This window comes from Varroa destructor, unplaced genomic scaffold, assembly GCF_002443255.2.
Source record: "Varroa destructor unplaced genomic scaffold, Vdes_3.0 BEIS01000002.1, whole genome shotgun sequence".
Classification (NCBI taxonomy): Eukaryota; Metazoa; Arthropoda; class Arachnida; order Mesostigmata; family Varroidae; genus Varroa; species Varroa destructor.
Window position 1 is genome coordinate 36,759,737 of NW_019211455.1, and position 24,776 is coordinate 36,784,512.

A 24,776-nucleotide genomic window follows, 5' to 3' on the forward strand; every position below is an offset into this window, starting at 1 on the left:
CTACATGTGCTGCGCAGAAAGTACTGCTTAATAGCATGTATTAATGTACGCGCACCTAGAGCAGACGACTGAACATGTGAGTGTACAGGCCTCAACGGTTATACATTGATAAAACCTTATATATAAACACATGTTAGGCTGTTCTATTATTTAAGATTCCACGACTTGTAACCTCTGTATCTCTTAGAACGTATTGAGCCAGCACGACAAGCTCGAGAGGCTGGTTTACGCCTTGGCTAAGCTTCGAATCAGTAACATTGTCTTTGCAGCAAGAGAATCAATGAATCACTTTTTGTCTTCTAGCTTTCTACATGTTGTTTTTTTCGTTTTGTTGTGGTAGGGCCTATGGGTTGCTGGAATCCATTTGGTAGAACTTTTCAGTAAATCTGTTTAAGTGAACGCACATTATGACTCGAAAGTCAAGCTTTCTAGGCAAATACTGATGTCAAAAACATTCGGAAGGGAACCCCATATCAGGTTCTGTAACTAATAAACTTCAGGAGTGTGAAGAAGCCTTTAAGTGGAATGAAGATTTACAGCATCAGAAGAAATTCGAATTAAATTGCGCCAATGCTATTGGTTGTAAGATCGGGGTGATTACGATTAACTGTATGCACCGAGCAATACTATAATTTCGTTCTGTTCCTAATTTATAGCGCCCTGTTTCGTATGCAGGACCTCACGCAAAGCTTTCAGCCAATTGAGACCTCTAAAAGTTCACATTTCCAGTTCAATGCTACTGCCAGAGTCGAATATAACCACTAGAGTTGTGGTAAATAATATGAATTCATTAATAGTGAAATTACGGATTTTTTTTTATATTAATGTTTTCTGAAGAGATTTAGATATAACATGGCGATAGGCATCGGTGAGATTACTTCCTAACAATGCGAGACCACGTCAAGCTTCTGTAATTACGGCCGTAATAGTCCAGTGAAATGTTTCGATACATTGATAGCCACTAAGAAAGTTGAATTTAATGTAGTTGATTTTAATATATTAGTTAAAACGACCTTGCGATTCAGCATATATATGCTATATATATATATATATATGCCATATATATATATATATGCCATATATATATATATATGGCATATATATATATATATATATATGCCATATATATATATATATATATATCTTGTTGATCTATTATTTTCTCCACTTTATAATTTTAGTTTAGTAAACGAGAGTCCGACAACCGCTTCACAAGGAGAATTTGCATTTATGTAGCCGTAAACGTAGGCCAATTTAAAGATAATCGCCCGTTTTATTTTGAACGTAACCTCAATTTGTGCGAAAAGGTAGCCATATTCGATTTTCAACTGCCTTATCGGATGAAAATATTCGCCAGTTGATGGAAGGACATGGCACGTGCTTGACGGTAACAACCATTAGCACAAGGTATTTTGTCTAGCACCCAAGTTGAGGGCAAGCGAAAGCAGTTCCGGACATTATCTGATCCCCGGACTCGGACTACGAAGGTGTGGCGCCAGAGGAGTCCACATCTACCAGAAGGTTTCCTTTAGCTGCCCTTAAAACACACTCTGACAACGGCAAATGGCTGTGTTTGCCAGTTGTGGTTGTACTGGCCGTAGCAGAGGTAGCGGGAGCAAACTTTGTTGCATTTAAAACAAAAATGAACTCGAAGATGACGTCGTGTTTTCTGAGAAATCGTCACGACGGCGAATCTTGCGTTCCGTTGCCATGGCTTCGACGTTCATCTAAATAAAAAAGGACATGTGGAAAATTATTATTTTGATAACATTGATATATTTCAAGATAACGATATATTAGAGCTAGCCCCAACTTCCTGTACCTTAAAAATATGGCACTTGTTTTCGCTATAGAATTCAACGTTGTATTAGCAGCTATATAAAGCATAAAGTATAAACACCTATATAAAGCCAAAGAACCGGCGCTCTGTAAAGCGTGACTAAACAGCTGTCGAGCAACTCTTATGCAGCCTGAATAAAAAAAGAAATTTACCTTTGCTTTCGGCCATCTTATCTGCATACAGTCGCGAAGAACGGTAACGTTTCGATCGAGCTTTGTAGAACGTTTACTTAGACTCTGTTTAATGTCCAGCTGTAAATTCAAATGGTAAATCCGATAGACACAACAGCACTAAGAAGTGAAAAAAAAAAAAGGCCTTTCACAGTTGTTAATATTGCGGAGTATAAAATTTCCCTGTTTCATCGGCAGCGTACTGTCTCGAATATCGAGCTCATCAGTGGCGAAGTGAATGAAAACACCTGGTTTCACTCGAAATGTTTGAGCTTCTTGATCTTAGATTCTTTTATTCAAGATAATCGAATTATTAAATATCAATGATCTTTTACAGCGAACATATCTGAATACAAACTTTAGTACAATATTACCAGTGTAACAACATCTACGACAGATCTGTTAAACGCAGGCTACTCCTATTAGAAGTAGAAGTAGCAATGCCCTATATTTCATAAATCGAAATCTACCAGAGAAAAAAGCTTAGTTTCCAATATACGCCATCATTTTTAAGCCGGATCTTTTGCTGATAAATGTCCCGCTAAAAATACAACTAACTCGTACATAAAATTGAAACACTTGCGCACCTTCTATAGAGAAATTAGTGTCGGAAAATGTTTTCGCGTGAATTCTTTTTTTTTTTTGCATGTGACCGATACAACAATGTAATTCGAAATAGTACTCAGTTAGTTAAAGTACCAAGCAGTAGTTCGAAAAATCGTAATCTGTTGAGGCTGTGATTTTACTCGTTTCTAGTACTTCGACTACTGAAAATAGGAGAAAGTTACAATAATTTAATCAGTTTACTAATTGATTGACTTGAGACAATCTGGGAACCTTGAAAATGTTACATCTCTCTGCAGATTCCGAATGAAGACCACGGCTGATATTGTCATGATAACGCCGCGATGCACAATGAGCGTCAGCAGTCACATTTCGTCTTTATTATACCATTACCGACCACGTAAATGGCATGTACCTATAATCCGCATCTCAAGCACTTGTGTCTATAGATGTCGGTGCTAAGACTAATAATAAAGCTGAGAACCTCATTACATGGTATAGGTAATCCTTTACCTTTCTTTGATGTAGGGTCATATTTTCGGCATAGTCATACTTTTATGGTTGTTTATGACACAGCTTCCAGGAAACGTGTTCAATAATCACGTTTCTTTGAGCACAGCGAAATCGTTGTACGAGGAACGATCTTCTCATAGCTTTGTTAGCGAGAGACAACTCACAATGTGATACAAACCAGTACCATAGTTTAATATTTAAAAATAGTAAATCAAACAGCCTAGAAAAACTTACTAGTTTTTCTTGCTGTTGCTTGTTATTTGCTTTGATCACTTGCGTAAGTTTTCAATAGTTTTTCTAAAGTTGGTTCTTTGTTCTTTAATGGTAATGCTTTCCATCTTTTGCTACGCTGAAGTAGGAACCAGTTCTTTAAGTAGACTGAGTCCCAACGTGCGTTTCACCCCTCTGTACAATTTTTTTCCTTACCTTTTGCACATATTACTTAGCGGTATCATTATATATATATATATATATATATATATAGAATAGCGTAAAAGCTTCTTGATAGTCGGGGTCTCCATTTTATATTTGTACAATACAACTTCATTCAGACGGATTGTGTTATTCAGCCTTGTCGGTGAGGCAACAACCCATGGTTTCCTTGAACCAAAGGCTTGGCTGCTTAAGCCACACTGTTGACAATAAATAATAAACCAAGTCTCACTAAAACAAATCCGCTGCTAAGATACTGTGATGTCATACCAACTCTTTAAAATCATAAAATTAGTCCCCCGCTTCTAGCTAGTCAAATATGAATGAAGTTTATTTTCGCACTTAGTCTCACCTTAACAGTATATTGCCTATTAAGCAGAACTCCTCTATGAGCGGTAACTGTGTACCAGTAAAACGTATCACCTTTCGGATCTTCCTTGATGACCTGTTAAAGGTAAGAAGAATACTGTTGTACTTACAAGTCTCATACGAAGATACGTACTAACAAACTCGCCGCTAATCTGGTTGTCATCAATTTATATACACGTACGTATGCTGTGTGGTATGCCACATCCTTGTCCTTGTGTCGTTGGTGAAATCCAGAAATGGTATGGTCAGCACAATGTTTCTTCAAGGTTTTCCAAACTTTTTTTTTATTTGCATAATGATCGATGCAATATTTGTTTCGTTCATACTCTTGTATATTTGCTCATTTTTCTAGCAAACACTTTTCACTGGAAAAGACCCTTTTATTTACTGTGTTCGTTCGTGTCAACAAAGCTACCAGTTTATGCCAAACTGTTCCCAGTTGCTTAGCTCTCACAGTGGGCGGCCGGATATACTTAGGTCTGCTTAGTCTGATTTGGTCAATCTACCACTCGAGGGAGTGGTCGCTTCAAACAAAGATTCCTCGTGACTTTCCCATGATATTTCCTTGTATTGGAATTAAGTACGAAAAAATTATTTTTTTCTAATCTATATTTATTGATTAGAAAAAAAATAATTTTTTAAAATTTTTCTTTAAAGTGTCGTAATTGTTTAGCAGACCTGAAGATGATGAATACCAAACTAGTGATGCACTCTATTCAAAATTTGCAGTAATCTTTAAGTGGGAAGTCTCTATATTGGGGTAAACAATCTTTGTTGTTAGCAAAAAAGCTATGATAAAAGTAAAGATGGCTTATTTATAGTCATTCGGACACAGGAAACACTCGATCAGTGGGCTAATGGCCGCTTGGATACGCGTGTACTTGCAGAGCGACTGTCGCTGCTATAAAGGGGCATACAAAAAATACATCGAAGCTCTCAAAGTCGTAGAAATGGAATTTCCGCATAGTAATTGCCCTCAAGAGTTTAGAGGAGCCATACAACATGGTCCGAAAAGTTCCCATTGCAAACGTTACACTTTTGTTTACTTAAACGGGGCGACATTGTAGGGAAGCAAGCTGGTATCGATTGTGCCTGAAAAAGATCTGCTTCGTTTGTTATTCTGAAGAGTCTCTTGAAATTTCAAGATGAACCTTTGCTCTGATGTAACCGTGCAAACATGCAAAATCATAATGATTGGCAGTTGTTGGAATAACATATAACAGCGGTCGAACCATTCTCGGCAGGTTATATCGAAGCAGTTAAAGCTTTGGCCTTCAGCAGCTCTGATCAAGGTTAAGCCCCTCACCTGAATAATCATTATAACCTTTCTATAGGAAATTTGGGCGCCGCTTTGTGTCGTTGAGTCGATGAATCTCCTGTAATGTCTTTTATAACCTACAGCTAGTGTAACTATTAACACAAAGACAGAACACTGAAATGATGCAGAACATCGAAACCCGTGACCCGTAGTAGTAACTAGAAACTCCTTCGAAATAGAGAAGCAACCAGTTTCTAGTAACCCACAAGCCAAATGATGAAAAAAAAAGATGGTAAGAATGATAGGGAGGTAACTGCAAATTATACTTACTGAAATACATCTCATAGAAGTTATGAGATGTATTTCAGTAAGTTAGGGTCCGAAACACTGTGCAGAGGCAATTTTCCTAGATTGCTGTCAGTATATAGACTTACCCTTGGTTCGTCGCAGAAAAGGACGGAGTAATGGAAATCTCCATGAATGACCCAAATAGGGTATTTGGGAAACTTGAGATTCCGACCAACAGCGAAAAAATTGTTCGTGAGTTCCACGCTGGTCATGAAACCCAATGGTGACCGTTTAATGATACCTAGAACATGTACATTATATTTATACCTTTTCGATACTAATATATTACTAAATGATATGTAATTTTTTACTTTGTTGTATACATAATGTGATCGTTAGTTAGAGAAGACAACGGTAAGACATCTCTAATTCAGCAAGTTGTTACTCACTACCTGAATTGCATATACTATTAACCTGTCAAACGATCCACTTGGCAAAGCCTTCCGTTAATTATACAGATTATACTCGCTCAAGAACTTTTACTAAAATGGAACAACGTATGGAATACGGCAGCAGCATTACCATATCGTCCTCGTTTGGGATGGTCATCTTCTGTGCACGGCCTCGGCGAATCGAAAACATTCGACACGGCTCGACCTGTTAAATAATGGATATGGCAAAGGTGAAAAATCCTCTTAAACCCCTTATTTGTTGATCATCTGAGCTGAGTTTAATGAGAAAACGTTATCGAGTTTGGTAGTTTGTAAGATCATGCCTGTAACGATGAGATTAACTAGTGGCTGAAAGCAATCTTCATCTGTAGGATCAACCAAGAGATCTTTTGCAGCTTCCAAATGCACACGGTCCGGCCCACGGCTAAAGACCATCTGAAAACGCGGACGAGTCAAGTTAGAACGCATAGAAGGTACGTGTATCATTTTCAGTGATTTGCGTAATTGGCATTACACTTACTCTTTTTTTTCAGAAATTAAAGAAGCAGTCAATCGCAATTTGTTTCTGATTAGAAAATTGGGAAGAAAGTAAAACCAACTCACATCAGTCCTTGTTAGTTACCCCTGTTCAATACGCTGCAAACACGTGTAAGAAACTTCCTGCCTTCAAGTTTTAACCATGTACAGGATGCATAAACGAAATCGGGAAAAAAACTTTTCGTAAGTACTGATTATTCATCAAAATTCTTTGATTTAATAATCACGAAACCAAATGATTAATTGATAATATAATTAATTGACTTCTGATTTAATTAATTAAATTTTATATGCACTCACTGGTTCTTACACAATAGTTTTCAACTAACACTCGAATTGTATACATACAATGTGTTCCCACTCGTTTTGCTCTAATACATTATAATCCTGTTATCAACAGAGCACGTAAACAGGTAGTTATGTTTACTTCTTTGTTTGTTATCTGTTGTCCTTTGCCACGGAGTGGCCGGGAGCTCCCGAATGGTTTTTTGCTGCGTTAAATTTAGTACGACGCAAGCTTGTCGATCTGTATCATTGTCTCTTTTTAACATCTGTGAGGAATGTGTTAGTGTCTAATTGGCAATAATTGATTAAGTTTCAATGCCTGAAAGAAGAAACAGGCACTCAGGTGCTACGGAGCAGTGAAACGTCGAACAGGTACTCGTAAAACAAATGTTCGGAGCCTTCTACCATTAAACGACGACACCATCTAAAAAATTACTGTGGATTGATCTGTTTCGAAAGATGGAAACCCACCATTGCTACAAAAACGAATGCGCGAACTCACAGCAATAAGGTTTCATCGATCTGCAGGACGTGAGTGTTAGGCACATTATTGGAATTATCAGTTGCAATTTCGCGACTAGTTCCCGACAAACCCAGTTGATCTGAGAATATCTCCTACCGTTTCTACAAAATATTTCTAATCGCTTTTGTGATATCATCTACAATGTACCTTAGAGGCTTGAACGCATATTAACAGAAAAAATTGCTTCCTCCAATCACGTACTCTAACACGTCACGCTGCTGGGCTTCACGCGTATTATAGGGTACTTGTGTCAACAGCTCCCTTTCTTATTGTCGAATGGCCATCTGTTGCTTAACATAATTTGGTATTTCTCTGCTCCTATGTATACTTCCTTTTCATGAAGTCGAAAGAACGTTGAAGATACATTTAGGAACATTTGTAAATATTGGGTACTTGAGTCGATCCGAAGTTTGTCCGGTATTACTGTTTGGTCTCCAATATTAACTTTGTAGAGCAGATCGATTTTTTTGTGCTGACCCTGTTACAGCTTCTCGAGAGTATTTACCCCAGTCCTTTATCCAAGTGAGCGTCTGATCCGCATATACCTTTTCCATTTCTCTGTCATGATGTCCTATGCTCCTATCCTACTTAGGACCATAATGGCAAAGGTCGAAATAGTTCGAAATGCTTTACTTTTCCAAATATCGAGCATTCGTTGTGCTTCAGGTTTTGCCTAAACGGCAATCGCGTAAAGAGCTGCTATGGAGTCCGCCGCTAAGCCAAGTGGCTTTTCCCTGATCTCGGCAGGTTCTTTCCTTATTCTTATAAAGCATTAGCTTGCTTATTCTCTGCTGGACCAAGGCTACCTTAAATCTGAGAGCGCCCCCTGAAGAAAACTGAATCAATTATATCTTCTCGATACGCTAATCTCTTCCTTCATAACTACATCGTTTTTACTTCCCTCAGTTATTGAAATCGCATCTCATATATTTCAAAGAACAATGGACGCAATTACAGTACGCTATCGTATCAACAGTATGTCGGACGTAAATGTTAAACAGACAGAAGGCATTATCAGCGTGATGGTCAGTTGCAACCTAGCAAGCTGATTCCTGCTTCATGTATGCGGCTTTATTTTGGTGTATTCTACCGTTACCGGTTTCAATGAAACGAAAACTAGCCGAAATGGATGGCTCACCCCTGGTAGGAAAACTGTTGATTTGATCCCTTGTCCCAGACAAACTGCTGTGCCCTAGACAGCGACTTTGAAGCGATCTTGCTAAAGAAGCCACAATATAGCGGATATCGATTTATTTTTAAACTTCTTCATGTTGTGAAGCTTTGGTTTTCCTATTAGAACTTCACAATTGTACTTTTTGCGGACGGGTAGAAGAGGTGCTTCCCACAAAAATCTTCCTTGTTAGGATTTCAATCTTTACTCGAAATTAACATATAAAATTGTACACAATTTTACCGAGGATAGAAACGGGACCATTCCGTATCGGCAGACTCGATCGAAGTGCTTCTCGATAGCGGCTCTCAACTCAAGTGGAGATTCAAATTGAGCAAACATCCAGGAAGCATAAAACTGATTTTCTTCTACGTCGCCTTCGGGAGGAAATGGTACTATAAGACGAACCGGGCCTTTCTGTCCTGGAGTTACCTGGATAAAAATAGCAATTGCATCCATGTATATTGCAGCAATAAAACACTTTTTTAACGGTCAACATGATGTAACTGAATACATTATCATAATAGCAATCACTGACATGAAACCAGCGAAAAAAAACTAAATAAATAAAAAGCTTCTTTTAAGAAGGCAGTCTTTTGACTGCCTTCTTATTAGTATCACGCAGTGATATATCCATAATTAAAGGACAATACTGGACTTCTATCTAAACCATCATGCAAATAAGCACGACTTTTTAGAAAAGGTACAGATTTCATCCTTTAAATGTCATGTGTCAAACGGGCCCCATATATGGGAAATTACATACCCTCCACAAGATGTCAGTGAGTGCTCTAATGAGTGCCTGTTTCCGTAGCTCAGCTAATCGCTCGATTTGATTTGAAGTCGGCCGTAAACGAATTTTTTCAAACAACAGATTCTTCACAAGCCATGCCTGTAATGCTTGCAAATAGTCAGCTTCATCAGTAGTAGTCGCAAAATGGTAAATGTAATTTAGCGCATAGATATGTTCATGCGGTTCTCAGGTTAAAAGAAGTTAGAAGATTCGGTTGTGCTGTCCGACAATTTTTCTTCCATAACGTCCGCGACTGCCGCAGAGACAAGGTGCATACTCGGTCCCCTCGAATTACAAATTAAAATGCTAGTTGCCTTCATGCTCACATTCAGAAGTTACACCTAATATATTAAGCATTGATAAGGAAATTTTAAATATAATCAAGAAAAAAACATTATAAAGAATAAAAGAATGAGTTTATTAAATGTTTAAGAAAATGTTTATAATTAGTGAATATAGTTACAAGATTGTCTAACAATGCCATTAGCAGTTAGATTCGCGCTTGTAGCCTAACACCATGATCCGTATTTGTTAGGATCTCAGGACCATGGCAAGCGAAAAATGGGACTTTCTCCAAATTATAAACATTTGTGTTATCCAGCTGTATTTTTGTCCCGTCGTACCCCCTGTACCGACAGAACGCAACAATTACCTGAATAGCAGCGACAGCTCCACAAGGCCCATTAAAATACTGTTTAATCTGCAGACGACACTCATTTAACACCGACGGAAAATCAATATGCTGGAACAAAGAACATACGTCACGCCTCTCTCTTCATATTAACGGGATTTCAAAATCATCCTTCACTTACAACGAAGCAGGAACGCATCAATATATAACGGTGTGTTCAACGGGATTTTATAACCCAAACTAGTCGATAAATTAGTGAAACGTTACGAGATTTATAAGCGCTAGCAAATAGTTCCAGCATACAAAGTTCTTTGCAACTACTTTGTCTAAAGCTTCAAATGTTTTAATCTGTGTGCGCTGAGCAATTCGTGTTATGTAAGTGCGGAGATTTTCTATCATTAAGCTCCACCAGAAGAAAGCTTAGCCAAGTTACAGAATTTTGTGGGATCCACTAAATTTTTCTCACCCGAAGTTCGCTGTTTGTCTTATTTGGCTCAGGAGATACATTCCCTTTGGGTGAAAAGGTGCTCAGATAAGCTTCCGATCTTTACGTATTCACCAGCACTTCTAGCTTCATCAAATGAGGGAAAATTAAGTGCATTATGCGTGGTATTTTTAAGTAAGGTGGCACAACTAAACTAGTAAAACCACGTAACGCTTTATGGAATGTTTGTGTTTACCTTTGATGAAACCAAAAACCCTACTTCCAGGAAATACGTACCACCGTATTTAGTATAGAAACCGTTTATCGAGTGAATTCCTGTAGAAAGTGGATCGGCTTTAAAAGTCTTAATTGAGCTTATTGGACTATAAACGTGCAAAATTTTACATTGATAATTTTTGTTGAGTGTAACCCTATCGAATACGCAAACGAATAATTGACAAGTTGATGGCAAGACACAGATTTACTCGAGTTCAAAGGTTTACTATGTGTCAAAGCCAGGCTAGGTCTTCCGTGCTGCTCGCAGTATAATTCCTCACCACAAATTCGTACTTATTAAACAAAGCTACCTACCTGCAGTAGCCATATACGCGAGAAGTTCCCAGTTTTTCCAATGATTACGTCAAACAGACGTCGTCGTACGTTTTCTTCGACAGGGTTCCACAGCTTTACCATTCCTTCTGTGCCTCACGTACCTGCTTTTGGCGAACAGTTTGGATTCTTCGTATGAAATCGATCAGCATAAATAGTTGAAGTTTCATATTATAGTGCAGGCATAATTTCATTACTAAATCCTAGGACCCATAAATTTAGCATAATAATAGGCTACTCAGATTAGTGCTGTCGGGCGGGCATATCTTGAATAAATCTAAAAAATCAGTACAACTATGCAGAAACCTAGTTTAATATATCACATACCACTGCTCGGTTATTTGTCAAGACCCTAACCTGGCTAACAAATTAAGCTAAAATGGTTTACATAAAGTGGTGCCATTGTCAAAACAAAAATATAACGAACTCGGAGTGGAAATACAGCAGAGGCGGGTAGCTTTCGTTACTGCATGATCAGTGTTTCCGTAATCTTATCCCTATTCAATCGAAGCCAGGTTCGGCCTTGATTACGGCGACCAACTCCATGTATTCACTAACGAAATTTGTTTAATATTGCTATTTCTAGCTGCGAGAAGCTATGTCCTGGCGGAGTGGAATACACAAAGGACCAGCGGAGCCTTTTCCAAAAAGTCACATTGATTAACCGGACCGACAAAGAAAATTCATCATTCTCGTGCCGATAGACTGTGATTAGAATAAAAGTGCGCACACACGTATCCGCGCCGTAACAAACGTGAACCTCAGGAATGGTTTTAGTGAATATACATGATCTATCGTGCAGTTCACGTTTTATCCATCATCGGGGTCACTTACCGAATCCTCTGGTTAATTTTTACACTTCTAAGTGACTCATGCGGAACTAGTAATTTTGATGAGCGAAGATTTACGCCAAAAGAGGCCAAGAATTATAATCTATTATTTAAATGCACTTCGTTTTTTGATGAATTTGGCTCATATTCCATCATCGAAACTATTGATCATTCTATAACGGTCTCGATCGTATAATGAAATATGCTAGACGTAGCTGATTTGAGGTCAGTCTATTCCTCATATCTCACGTGGGAAACTCAACGATTTAAAGAAGTCAACGATTTAAGGAAGTCTAAAGACTCGAATCGTTACGATGATCATTGCATTACGCACGCGATAACTCTATTTAGTTGCATAGCGAGATCGTCAATGGATTGTGCAGAGGCAAAAATAAGTTTTCCTTGCCGTACATCAGCTGTCCAAATATGTATCATAGATGTACAGTACTATGTCGACAATTTTAAACCTTGGCCTTTCCAGCCCCAAAACAAGGTCGGAAGCCAAGCCATACCTTAGAAGATTGAAGATCCAGAACATTAACTTTGTCGTGATGAGTGGTAACTTAGCATCGTAGCCACGTGACTACTCATCGACTGACCATCCGCCGTTAAACATGGCGGCAAATATGTATGGCCTATTTTCGCCCGAAACTATAGCTCGTACAATAAGACGTTGGTTTGTTCATTTATCGTGCCGGAAATCCATAATTAATTTAATAATGACTCGGGACGTGCTAGAGAGAGAGAAGAAGACAAATAATCAATAATTATAACATTACATGATGCAGTCGTTAAAACATTCCATAGGTTTATAAAGCATTGATTGTCTTAACAATAAGCTGACTTAGGTCGATTGATTGATGCCCATGGTTTGATTCAAGAAACTTCAGGTTTTTTCATCTACATACTCTTTTTTATTAAAGATATTCGTTCGACTCGAACGCTTTTAGCGCACTGCCTCTTCTTTATTTATTTAAGCTTTTCTACGTCGTCGATTACTGGTGATGTCTTAGAAGAACTCCCATTTAAAGTTCTTCATTTGACAGTAGTTTTAAATCCTTCACTACAGGAGTAACATTGACAAGAAAAATGTCACCGGTGCAGTTTTTTGATAAGCCATTTTCAAGTTGTGCCTTTTCTATGGGTCACACTCATCTGGAAAGAAGGTTCTTGTCTTAGCAGTCGTGTAAAACGCGCTTCATTCCTGAATGCCGTGTTATCAATGATTTTGAGTGCATTTGTCAACAGAGGTGCAAGCAGGATTACGAAAATTTCGGAGATGTAATTATGAAGCCGAATCGATTATTGAATAGGGGGGTTAAAGTGAAAGTAAACCACTTTACACTAATCCCCGTCCTTCATATACTCTCTTTCGATATAGCGTTACACTATATGTCATCATGCTTTGAACAAAAAACAGGAATACAAAATACAGGGACAGAAAGATCAATTTGACATTTACTTAATAATATTGAGCAGTTCATTTGAGAATGAATGAAGGTTCAAAGCAACGCCAAAAGCAGTTGATACATGCCCACGATTACATCTCGAGAACCCAGGTAAATTACATGGCAGGAATGATACAGAAACAGCGAGGCCGACAGATAAAGAAGAGGTGAGCAGACATCTTACAGTTAAAACTGAATAGATCTTCACATGCAACGTATCCAGATAGAACCCCATGAAATTTGTTCCTCATTCTACAGCAGTGCTGTGACGTTATTCGCGGTGGCGTACGCCATCAAAAATGCCGTTTGCAAGAGATTATAAACGTTAGCCAATGATTTTAATCAAGCTCGTTGTTTACATATAAAATAACTTCATCCAGCGAATCGTCTAGTATCGTACATTATTATTTTTTTCACTAAAATTACATAATCATAACTTCTAAAGTTCAACTAAAATTACGAAAGTTAAGCTTTTTCTCTACCCTTTTCTCCATTATTCATAACATATAAAAACATAAGCTGTATTTAACGAAACACAATCTGCATTGCTTGTAAACTAATTTTTAAACAGCTATAATTAATCGGTGCAGTGAAGCTATCATGGGGTACGTTCTTTTTTTTACCAATAAACAAGTGTTAATGTACTTAAGCGCGTTCCACGTGTTACTAAACTCTAGGATATCGTGTTTTTGTAGGGTCATCTTTGTGAACATTTCCATACATCGCAGCTGTAATAAATGATATGGACAAATGATAACAGATGCCACAGGAAAAGAGATATATACGCCTCATTCGATTTCTGTGTTGTGGCTTTGCTTACTTTTATTATGGATTCTATCGGACAAGCGGAGAAGCCAATGGTTCGCTGACCACGGCATACATGAACACAAAAAAAGAACGTGTGTTTGACCTAAATTTATTGCATTAGCAGCACAGAACCACGTATAGTCGAAGATAGACTCCACAATATTGCAGAAGCACCACACAGAAAAGGGACAAGAAGAAAATTATGAAGTTGCGGTCAGTATCTTGGGAACAAAGTTGATTCTTCTTCATGAAACTTAGGTCACTACCTATAGTCAACTAGCCAAAATCTTTGATACACCTTGCTGATTCGTCACAAAACCCTATTGAGCCGCCCAGCTACATGAATGACCTAATGATACGCCGAACTGACGGCACACAGGCCTGATGTCGGCCTGATTTTCTTTAGTTATAACAAGGTGTGAAATTACTGTCATATTCTTCACAGCGCTTCGGCGACTGAGCTTTTTGCATCATGAAATCAAGGCTAGAGTGAAGTGTACCGCTGGCGACTTGTTTTATGATGACTTTGTGGACGCCTATCGACGTTAACGACGAAGCATTTTATTGACTATCACTGCATGGCTTTTGCTCGTACACAGATAGGAATACAGATATCAACATGTTGTTTCAGAACGACGCAGAAATTATCAAATGCGTAGAGATGTATGGAAGCGTATTTTATTGCCGAGCAAGAGGCCGATTCATCCATTGTTCAAACATAAAGACGTCGCGTTGTTTGGGTAGACACTGTTGTCATGACACGCGGAATAGTATCGACACTTGGTATACACGTACAAAAAACATACAACGTAAATTCGAGCTGCTACAAATGTTTTTATCTATTCCAGTTGACTTTCCGTATCACCGTATTCATGGTCTTGTTAAATATGCCTGGCTGACTTGAGTCAAAACCATTCAACGTTCCGTGAAGCGTCGCAAAATTTCGTAAGCTGCTCACTAGACAGTCCGGCGGTGCTGATGGCTAGGTAGATTACCTATGGTCTAAATCGCTTGCGATCGATGAGAGAATTCGGATCGAGCTCAGACAGGCTGAATCAAACATTGTCTATTATGTTGCTCATTTAAGGCTCCACTTTCGAGAGCACATACATGTTATGCTCATGATACGCTCACCATCAATACTTTGTTCGCTCGTTTCAATCTGAGGCCGGAACTATGATGATACTTCCAAAAACTCTAACAGATACAGATAGGTGTAGCCTGAAACGAATTTTTTATTTTAAAGCAGCTTCAATTGTGTCAGAAAAAATGTGACAACGAGCGTAGTTGAAACTTCTCTGCCCGACACAATACTGAACATTACTATGAAACAAATGTGCTAAAGGGTGGAGTAATTCCAAGCTATTACTAATACGTATGGACAATTTAAAAACGCAAAGCCTTTACACGACCGTTAAACTGGCAGGGTCCGTTTCAACCTAAAAAGGAAAAATGGCTTTCAAAATAAGACCTATTCCGATCAGCAGTACGATGATAATGAAAACTTTATGTTTTCAAACGAGGAAGAAATTCTCGATCGATTGGGAAAGAACAAACAATTGCCAGACGACTCGCGGTTAATTACAAGTTGAAAACTTAGACGAATAGACAAAACTCAATTTTAAGTTTAAGGACAGGATCTGTCTAAAAATAAGCATAGCATGAGAAGTAGTAACTGGTAAGAGGTCTTGAAGCAACGTGCTTATATTTCTAAACAAATGTTTACTGCGTATATTTATGATTGTAATTTTTATCAAGTAGTGCTCAAAAGCATTGGTTATAAAAACGAATCTTAACTACCGCACGGACGTCGTAAAGTTATCCGAAAATCCCGGTCCAAAGACATCTTTGCGAAAGACTTACTCATAGCTAATACTGAAACAGAAAATAGTGTCTTGTTAGACGACATGACGCCTGATAATCTCCAAGAAAAGCTTTATAGTCTAGAGAAATATCTGATCATTATCTATCGTCATCTGCAAGCAGCCCACATGATAAGTCCGGTGAGACCATTGGTATACATGAGGTTAAAATGTAGCCAACTCAAATAATTATACATGCCTAAACTTACGGGTTTTCTCATTCATATAATTTAGCACGGACCTATAACCCACCGATGTTTCGTTCCAGAGACACACATAATTATTCCGTCTGATAGCCAACGACATAAATAATCGATTCAAACCGATAAGATTCTAGCGGCGAGCAAGCAAGCAACCTCTTTGAGTAACCTTCTTTTAACAATGTGTGCACGGGCTCTAGGCGTTCGCTCTTTGCGGCTTATATCAGCCGATGAAGATTTCTGTTCCAAGAAAGTAGATTGTTGTAGCGGTGCTAGATCGTTAGTACTAGTTTACGATCGATATCGAGATCGGCAGGTCGAACAACACCAGCAAGAACGTTCGTAATACAAGAATTGTAAGGTGCATCAAGACGATCTTCTGCTAGCGGACACCTGAACGAACTCAACTAACTCCCTAATTTCAGACTGAGTTAGTTGAGCTGATCCCAGCATAAAAAGCACGTGGAAACGCCCTAGAAGCACCGCTTTGTGAACCAACAAAGGTATGACGTACAATGCACGACGCGCTCGTCCAATCCATTCACCTCTTGAATCGTCAGCATATCGAATGGAAGGTTTAAGCGCTTGCCAGCACATAACCTGCAAGCGAAATCAGATCTTATTGCCTGTGCTTTTTTCAAACGGATTCGTATATATATGATTCTAATAACATCCGAACGTGCTTGGACACGGGGGGATGTGATGTCTAGTTCAGCTGTTCTGCACAGCAGCGTGCTCGTGACAAAATTCCATGATGTACGATAACTCCACATAATGTGAATTAAGGCTTTTAAACCTGCGGCCGACGCCTAGCCTCTCTGCTTTCTGTATATTAAATCAGCTCGAATCTGAACCATAAAATGCTACTACTGGTTCTATTTCGGTTCCCCGGCAAGACCCGCGAAGGGCAGGCTTACATTGAAGTGTCAGCCCTGATATAGTGGCCAGTATGCTGTGTTTCTTTTCATTGACTTTTAACTATTCGGTCTGTAAGTGTTGCTGGGCTTGTCTGGGTATTTTCTGACAGATCTGTGAAACGGCATGGTAACAGAATGCCATGGTAAGCAGTTGTCAACGGTAAAGCTGGAACCAGCTAGAGCCGCATGTTTATGGCTACCATGGCAAAGTATTTAAGGAAACGGACGTTAACCACCCAGACCGCGCCGTTCCTTCTTACGTTACGCATGTGGAGTTACTAAGAGAGGCCTATAGGAACTGTGTGCGCGCATTAAGCAGGGCGTCGAATACACCACCAAATGAATAACTGACGCTGTCGTTCACAGTCATTTCATACTAATATGCTCAGCGCTCAAATATAATGTCACATTACGAACCATAACAACGATGGCTCCGTTGATGGTTTTCTTTTGGCCCGCAATGAGGTTCCTTATATCTGTTTTACTGGCAAAATTGTGTAATACGTTTATCGCTAGCGTTCAGAGTGTAAAGTGACGAAAAGCAAACATTTGCTTGTAGAATCCTATGCATTTAAGTATCCATTGTACAAGTCCCACTAAATAACTAACTAGTGTTGAAGCAGTTTCGCATGATACTGTAGCTGACAGCCGCCCGGTTTCATTGAACTTCAGAGTTGGCGTAAGCCAGGTTTCGCTCACTGGTCACCTGTTGCCCGGTCCGTGTACGGTCCGTTCCTGCAGGGAGCCTGCCTGTAGCCGCTAGCACGAAACGGAAGATCTGGCCTGTTACGAGAGGTACGCTTTCTGCGTTGCTCAAGCTGCTCGTATGGGTGGTGCTGCTGCTGCTGCAACTCCTATCATTCCGAGCGTTTTGGGTTCTTCGTTTGTCCGTCAGTTCATTCGCCTGCTCGATGGATGGATGTGGTCGGCAATCCTGCTCTTTTTTCTCAGCCAGTAGCAATATCACTGGTGATGTCGATCTTAGCAGGAGCTTCTATTTTGTTTCTCTCTTCCCCATCTACGCTCGCATCTCTTGCTCAGTTCTGCTGCTGATGTTGATGCTGCTTCTGAGCGAGAAGCACCTTTTCTGAATCAGACGAAAAGAGCCTGTCGCCAGGTCGAGAAGCAGCGGTGACGACACCTAGCTGATGCTCTCACCACCATAGCTGATGCCAACATCACTATTCGTGCTAGATAAAGGACTAAAATGGACTAATGGGCAATAAACACTCCCCTGCGCTTTCAGCTCAGGACTGACTGCTGTCAAACTGTCGACGGCAGCGGCCAGGTTGACAAAGGTTGCCCTTTGTAATGCAACCCAATTACCACTGGATCACTGTGATTACGTACGCCTAAATAAGGTGTATACGTGCGTGTTTGTTGATATCTAACAGACTCTTTAACATAGGCTGTCTCCGTCTACCAATATGATAAGGTGTGCGTATGTAACAGCAACACCGTGAGCGGCATGTTCCAGTTCAGTGTGATAAAGCTTCACCCTGCTTCCAATGATGCCTACTTTTGTTGTCACTTACTCTATGAATTCTGTGCCTTCTGCCCTACCGTTGATTAGGCTATTGCGAGCGGATGCATTGGATACTGGTTCGGAGCAAAATAGGAACGCAAAACTCTTTATGCAGTACGTATCGTTCAACACGATCGTACTTTTGTCAGATTCGAGTGACAACTGCGTGTGAACTCGACAGTGGTTGTGTCCTTGACTATCGCTCGGTTGTCGAGTGTTAGCAGTTAGTAACAGGAATTCAAGCACCGTAAGCAATGCCATCCCGAATCCACTGTCCTAGTATGGCCGTTTTCTTAGTTCGAGTGAAAGGGGAGACCCCAAGTACTCGCTCTCTGTCTTGAAACGTTTATTAGTGGCGGCCCGTATGCGTCTAAGTGGTGCGTTTCTGCGTAACTAAAGCAGAAAATGTATCTAGCATTTGAAAGAAGGAGACAATAACCCTTTCATCTTCCAGTCCTTGGAAGCGGCCGGCTTGAGGGCAGCGTTCTGAAATGCCGCCCATTCTTCGGCAGTACGCATAAAGCGCAGGACAGGATTATGCACATTGCGTCATCAAGGTCCGTAGCGTGCTAATCAGTTGATGGCAACAAACGTCTGTGTATGCTGTATAATTAGAAACTTTGAGCCCTACTATCCACCAATGTCTACAATACTGTGAACTCCAGTAACACGGTTTAGTACAAGGATCCGATCTAAAAATCATATCCATATGGCTGGACACAATTACCGTACTTTTGGGATCAGTAACAAATAGTATACGAGCTATAGTAAAATGATAAAGAGTGACCACAAAAAGACGCAATCGTCCGTAGCTGAGCCATCTCGGTTTGAGCTCTGGTGGAGAAGGATAGGTTGAAAACTGGCCAACGCAGACTGTTGTGATGCCCTGCGAAGGCTGCGCCCGAAAACGATGTGCGGCTGGTTAGTCCTTACTTTGGTCAGGCGATTTCTTCTACATAAGTTTCTCATTCTGTTAATGGTTAACGCAACGTTTATGGCCAGTGATGTCCTAGCTAGAAGGGCTTTCGGCGACGATTTGGCTTTATGGATCGATAAACGTCAGCTGCGCGAATTTCATAGTGAGTACCAATCTATATTACTGCCGCAAATTTTACTCAGTGTGACTTAATTTGATTTTCAAACAGAAGCACATATTAGCGCGATAATAAGGAAACTCGTAGTCAATGGCCTAAAGCTTACCTTGCTAGCAAAAGCCAGGGTCACCAACTATCTTTGAGCTCTCTGTGACTTCAAGGCAAAGACAATTTAGTCTCATCGGAGCAACAATATTACCGGGCGTCAAACGCATTATCGTTTAAATAGAAGACGGTGAAGCGCGGTAATCGCCTTTGTGTAGGAAAAATCACGAAACAACCAAACTCGGTTAAAAATAAAAACTACGTAGCAATATTGCAGCAGATGAAAACTACTACACTACCAACGTTTATGAGTATCGAAATGTAGCCATGTGTAGTACGGAGAATGTCCTTAACCGTTTCGAGCATGACGCTCATGTGACCTAGTACATTCACTCACTTGTTAGGCTCAGCAAAAAAGCGATCCAGATTTGAAAGCCTTACCATAAAGAACAAAATAAGAGGAGTAACTACGAAAAGTTATTTCTATTTTAAAATTGTCCAAACTATAGGCTGACTAAGGGCCGACCGGCGAATTTAAGGCAAATTGGAGGGAAATTTAGTAGCCACAAATGTCAGGCCGACATCCCTATTGAAAGCCGGGTAGAAAATGATATCGTCAACTAAAAACTAATCATCTGTTACGTTGATGTCAAAGTAGAAGAGATTACTCTAAAAGCAATTTTCTTTACTATTCACATCAGTGAAGACGAACACTTCAGATTAGACGAATACATATTCTCTACGGACCAGTTCAGTCCTTGAAAGGAACTTTAGCACTGGGAAGTTTCGGAGCTGTCGGAGAAAAGCTAGAGTTTAATCATGGCATCGAACAGGCGTATTCATAAACGCTAGCCATAAACGTTTATGTGCTTATTTGGTAAAATATGCGAGGCTATTATCGTTCAACTGAACTATTTAGAGTATGCCCAAGTGATCCTCATAGTGACAGCTATTTTTCCATTGAATTAAAAGTGTCGGTGAACGAGAAAGGAGAATCAATTAACTCACTGTGACGGAATCAATATTTAAAATTATATTATCATCATCAATTATTGTAATGAGCCTGCGCTAAGGGGGGCGCTGAAGCGAAGCCCAACTCAACTCTACAAAAAATTACATTGTAATAATTTATGTACAAGTTTACATAATTGATACTAATATACAAGCAGAATAATGTATATTGGTTTTAATAATTTAACTCAGTTATTAGAATGAAATAGTCAACAACAGAGTTGTTTATACGCGTGATATCTATCTACTTGCTGGAGCCGGAGCTTTTTTGAGCGAGCAGTACCTTGTGCTATTCACCGTAAACATTGCTGTGGATCTGTTAAGGCCCATTACAGATGGATATCTTTGTGATAAGCGACGGACAGGTCGAAGCGTTGATCCAGGAACCGACCTTCGAGCGCTATCTGCCAGCGATACCGGATCACGTAAACACAGTAAACCTGTCGTGGCGTGCCGGTGACAAAAAGTCATACACGTACGAGTTTCTCAAGCTGGAATCGACAAATAGCGGTGTCCTCAAAACACCAAAGCTTTCGATTCCGCCCAGGGGACGAGTGCCCAAAAAAACCAAAGGTGCGCGAATTACCAAAAATCAATAGAGACCAAGTTTAATTTAAGGCTGAAGTTTCTTCTGAGTTTTACATGAAAATTTATTTTCCTTACCTCTCTACAACATCCGTATTGTACTATTTCGATAATATCATCTGAAACCGCTAACCGCTAAACAGATAACGTTTTTTATAATGTGAAAACCTTTTTAACGCACAGATATAATTTACGACGTTATCGAGTACACTATGCGATCCACTTAGTGAGTGGATCATACATTATACTCGTCGTAAGGAGAAAATCGAACCTCGCGTTGTGACGCATTAACTTTTTTAGTGTATAGCATTATGAACGTATCCTTTACGTAATATATGCCATCAAATAGATACATGAAATCTCTAGACGGCAATTCGATCTGTGACTTGAATTTGTTCAGTGTTTCAGATCTCGCTTGAATGTGTAGCAAATATATCGGGAACGGCAGTCCTAAATGTCGCCTTCTCGCTCAGTCCAGAGGGAAACGGCCCGATTCAGGGAATGCCTATCAGGTTCCGTTTGCGAAAGCAATGCGTCAGCAACGGTAAATCGAGAAATTGTCTTACATCTCTTTGTACTTTTTGTCCCTAAATTCGCAAAGACAGCATACGATTTCCCCAAAATTGTAAATAATGACAACACTTGCAGCTAAAGTAAATGTTACAGGTTGGATCCTAAACACACAAAAAATGTCGAGGATATCATCGGTGTGCCACGAGTATTTGTTTGCGTTGTTTAGAGTTACACCGCTGCTTGACATTATCGGTAATGCAATAAAGGGAATTAGTATTGCGATCCCGTTTAAGCTACAGTATTGGCTGAATTGATCGGCCCCAACTATTATACACTGCACTCGAGTAATATTCTGCAATTCACACTCTGTCCTTTTTGTGTTCTGCGCTTATTGGAACAGGTGAATAAATTCGGTAACTACGAACCAAAACACACGTACTGTTTCTCTTTGTACAACATGTTCCATTTTCAAAAGAAAAAAGACACAAACAACCATGCTAAGCCCTATACAGTTATTACGTGGGCTTTGACGCTAATAACTAAATGTGTGCATACTCTGACTAACAAAGAAATGAAAGACGCTCCAGAGATGAAAAAAGGACACTTCTTTGTAGAGTCAAAATGTTCAGTTTACTTTTTTATTAAAGTTGCAACTTATCAGCATTTGTACTTCCGAAACAGACTGTAGCACTGTCGTTCACTAGCTCGATGTCTGTTTGTCTACGAAGCGAGCTGATGCTAAATATAAATTTCAGTTCCGGAACCTGAGTGTGAAGAAAAGTGCAAAAATGGACGATGTGATTCACGGCAAGTGTGTCACTGTCCAGTGGACTATATGGGTCGATTTTGTGAAATACCCTTTTGTCATCCACCCTGCCAACACGGTGGAACTTGTGTCGCGCCCGGTGAATGCGACTGCCCTATCGGTTACCAGGGTCCACAATGCGAAGGAGGTGAGTATACTATCTGAGCTTGTATCAGCTTTATTCCAACGATTCACGGTTGATTGAACTACTAATATTGCTTTAGATTCCTGTCGGAAATCCATTGTACAAAACAAATTTTTTTCTTGTTGTAAGGTTTGGACGAACTTTGCTCTGTAGTCAGCAGTTGAGGAGAAAACACCAATTTGTATTTTAATGAAATTTATATATATGTGGATTAGCGTTCATATGATCGCTAATATAGGCATAACGAACGAATACTGTGTTGTTTTTTTAATAAGCATAGACAATACAGAGCCAGCAGCTGTTCTTTTCTAGCGAATTCTCTTGTATTATTTATAGCATTTCTACAACCTATATTCTTTCTGCAATTGCTATGGCAATCCTACAACCCGTTTTAATTAAGCAAGATGCAATATTGTAAAAGGGTGACTCCATGCCCTGATGTAAAATTCCCAAATCGTGATGATGTTCTTCATCGTCTCTGCATTTAGTCAACACCTGAAATAATGGGTTTCATTGATATCCTGTATACCCATTAACTAAGTTCTCAACTGCCCAGAAAATAATTCCAATTTTAAACATTGCCAACCAGAGTGTAAAGTGGACGAAGCAATACTTACGTCAAGTAGTTCTTTGTTTTGCACGGGATCATCATCCGTCAGTTCTTTTATCTGATCATTGTAATGTTTAGTAATGACACTCTCGACAGCAATTGTGCATGTCATAGCCATTTCTTTACCCAGCAAAGCAGATCCAGCACCTAGAGCATAGCCTGAAGCCAAACCATCAAAGGATAAAAATGCTTAACAGATTAACAGTGATCGCCACAAAAAGTCTCCTTAATTTGCATCAGACACATAAGACCGTCTCTTAGAACTAGGTGCTTATACATCCTAGTCAACGCCAAAAATAAAATAAATAGCGTGTACGAGTTTTCTCTTCAATTAGTTACATTTCGACGGTCCAAAACTTTTAGATCTTTGACGATTCACGCCGTACATAGATAGCGGGAAAGGTCGACGATAAATGACATGCTATTAGCACACACCGGCAATGTCCCAGAACGGCATAAGGACAGTTCGGCGTACTCCATGCTTTTCAACAAGCTCATTGAACATACGAAGATGTTCTTTTTCCTGCTCCCACATGTCACGCACCACTCGACCTGCATCGGTATTCCCAAGTACGGCCATCTGCCCCGCGTAGATGCGATCCGCCCCGAACTCTCCAGCGTGGTCGACGCGAATAATACGATCATACATTCCGCGTCGGCGTGACCAAGTTGACACGTAGCCTTGGGCATTTATTGACAGAGATTTTACACTGAGAACAGCAGGCCGGAGTCGAACCAACGATTTCATTACGTTGCTTCTGTAACAGTGATAAACATTTAAACATGTCTTATCTGTTCATAAGAACACTTGTATCTGCGAAATCACCATTTGTTTTTAAATGATATTAGATGCGCGTACTTACAGAGCTGTAGGCTACAATATCTCGCCTAGACTCACTATAGATCACTCAGAATCTAATTAGAAGACTATTCCAGCATGAAGAAGAAGTCACAACAGAACATCTTTAGCAAATGCGATAATCATATGTATTAACATAATTGGTGTGGATTACAAAATACTAAATCAAAAAATCGAATTTTATCTAAACAATATGTCAGGGATCTGTGCGGACCGTTGTCTCAACGGCGGTAAATGTATACAAAAGGACGTGTGTCAATGCGGTCGGGGATATTACGGTCCGCGGTGCCAGTTCAGCAAATGTTCGATTCCGTGCCTTAACGGCGGCCGTTGTGATGGAGTGAACAGTTGTACTTGCAGGAAGCACTTTCGAGGTAAACAGTGCGAAATCGAAATCCCCGGACTGCGGAAGCGGAGTAAGTGATCAAATGCTGTACGCTTACCTTTTTTTTTTACTAAGATTCGATAGGACGATAATTGAAATGATTTACTGTTTTCAACGCTCTCGCCTTGAAAATTCGCATAGCCAAATAATAGTAGTTATTCATTAAACATTAAGATGACGCCTGTTTCATATATCGATTTGTTTTGAGCGATTTTTATCATTATTATCATAACTATGGTAATTTAGCAATTGAATAATGCCTTAGTAAGTTAGTGT

The 24,776-nt window shown here is 39.6% G+C and overlaps 3 protein-coding genes and 2 long non-coding RNA genes across 21 annotated transcripts in view; 2 read left to right on the forward strand and 3 right to left on the reverse strand.

The window, feature by feature from the left end:
* On the reverse strand, window positions 1–11,835 carry LOC111245484 (putative ubiquitin carboxyl-terminal hydrolase MINDY-4). 7 transcript variants are annotated; one of them, XM_022793898.2, is made up of 11 exons: window positions 11,694–11,835; window positions 10,842–10,966; window positions 9,848–9,937; window positions 9,169–9,294; window positions 8,646–8,834; window positions 6,210–6,321; window positions 6,017–6,091; window positions 5,581–5,735; window positions 3,872–3,964; window positions 1,993–2,091; window positions 1–1,727 (listed from the first exon to the last, which is right to left on the reverse strand). In XM_022793898.2, the coding sequence occupies exons 2-11, from the start codon at window positions 10,941–10,943 to the stop codon at window positions 1,632–1,634; spliced, it is 1,137 nt and encodes a 378-aa protein (XP_022649633.1). In that variant the 5' UTR covers window positions 10,944–10,966; window positions 11,694–11,835; the 3' UTR covers window positions 1–1,631. The 7 variants fall into 7 exon arrangements, with proteins under 7 accessions (XP_022649633.1, XP_022649632.1, XP_022649631.1 ...); XM_022793897.2 differs by having other exon boundaries at window positions 10,842–10,963; window positions 11,694–11,831; XM_022793896.2 differs by having other exon boundaries at window positions 10,842–10,988; window positions 11,694–11,831.
* On the forward strand, window positions 9,946–12,638 carry LOC147757747 (uncharacterized). The gene is made up of 2 exons (XR_015321863.1): window positions 9,946–10,201; window positions 11,446–12,638. It is a non-coding gene; the product is annotated as an uncharacterized LOC147757747 (long non-coding RNA).
* On the reverse strand, window positions 12,581–16,811 carry LOC147757748 (uncharacterized). Its single transcript, XR_015321864.1, has 3 exons — window positions 16,059–16,811; window positions 15,745–15,819; window positions 12,581–12,844 (listed from the first exon to the last, which is right to left on the reverse strand). It is a non-coding gene; the product is annotated as an uncharacterized LOC147757748 (long non-coding RNA).
* Window positions 16,491–24,776, forward strand: part of shf (WNT inhibitory factor 1) — a 9,825-nt gene continuing 1,539 nt past the window's right edge. For 2 of the 7 annotated variants that reach the window (XR_015321860.1, XM_086981014.1), the window contains exons 1-5: window positions 17,853–19,527; window positions 20,923–21,171; window positions 21,584–21,727; window positions 22,452–22,649; window positions 24,316–24,531. Coding sequence is in view for 6 of the 7 variants with exons in the window: in XM_086981014.1 (XP_086837140.1) it covers window positions 19,359–19,527; window positions 20,923–21,171; window positions 21,584–21,727; window positions 22,452–22,649; window positions 24,316–24,531 (976 nt within the window). In the remaining variant the exon portion in view is untranslated. Of the gene's footprint in view, window positions 16,510–16,935; window positions 16,954–17,852; window positions 19,528–19,588; window positions 20,708–20,922; window positions 21,172–21,583; window positions 21,728–22,451; window positions 22,650–24,315; window positions 24,532–24,776 lie in introns of those variants that run through there. The other 5 variants (XM_086981013.1, XM_086981017.1, XM_022790438.2 and 2 more) reach the window with 5 other exon arrangements.
* The window catches only part of Coq7 (ubiquinone biosynthesis protein COQ7, mitochondrial), a 24,772-nt gene continuing 22,296 nt past the window's right edge, over window positions 22,301–24,776 (reverse strand). For 3 of the 5 annotated variants that reach the window (XM_086981020.1, XM_086981021.1, XM_086981019.1), the window contains exons 2-4: window positions 23,692–24,014; window positions 23,264–23,415; window positions 22,301–23,141 (exon numbers count right to left, since the gene is read on the reverse strand). In XM_086981020.1, the coding sequence (XP_086837146.1) occupies window positions 22,995–23,141; window positions 23,264–23,415; window positions 23,692–24,014 (622 nt within the window). In that variant the 3' untranslated portion in view covers window positions 22,301–22,994. Of the gene's footprint in view, window positions 23,142–23,263; window positions 23,416–23,691; window positions 24,015–24,119; window positions 24,294–24,329; window positions 24,462–24,776 lie in introns of those variants that run through there. The other 2 variants (XM_022790442.2, XM_022790443.2) reach the window with 2 other exon arrangements.

Excerpts from the sequence above, each read along its gene's own strand:
- LOC111245484 (XM_022793898.2), bottom strand. The coding sequence starts at position 10,943 with ATGGTAAAGCTGTGGAACCCTGTCGAAGAAAACGTACGACGACGTCTG. Across the intron at positions 9,295-9,847 it reads GAGCTGTCGCTGCTATTCAG|GCATGGCTTGTGAAGAATCT; the intron begins GTAATTGTTGCG and ends CAAGCATTACAG. Across the intron at positions 2,092-3,871 it reads ATAGGCAATATACTGTTAAG|CTGGACATTAAACAGAGTCT; the intron begins GTGAGACTAAGT and ends TTGAATTTACAG.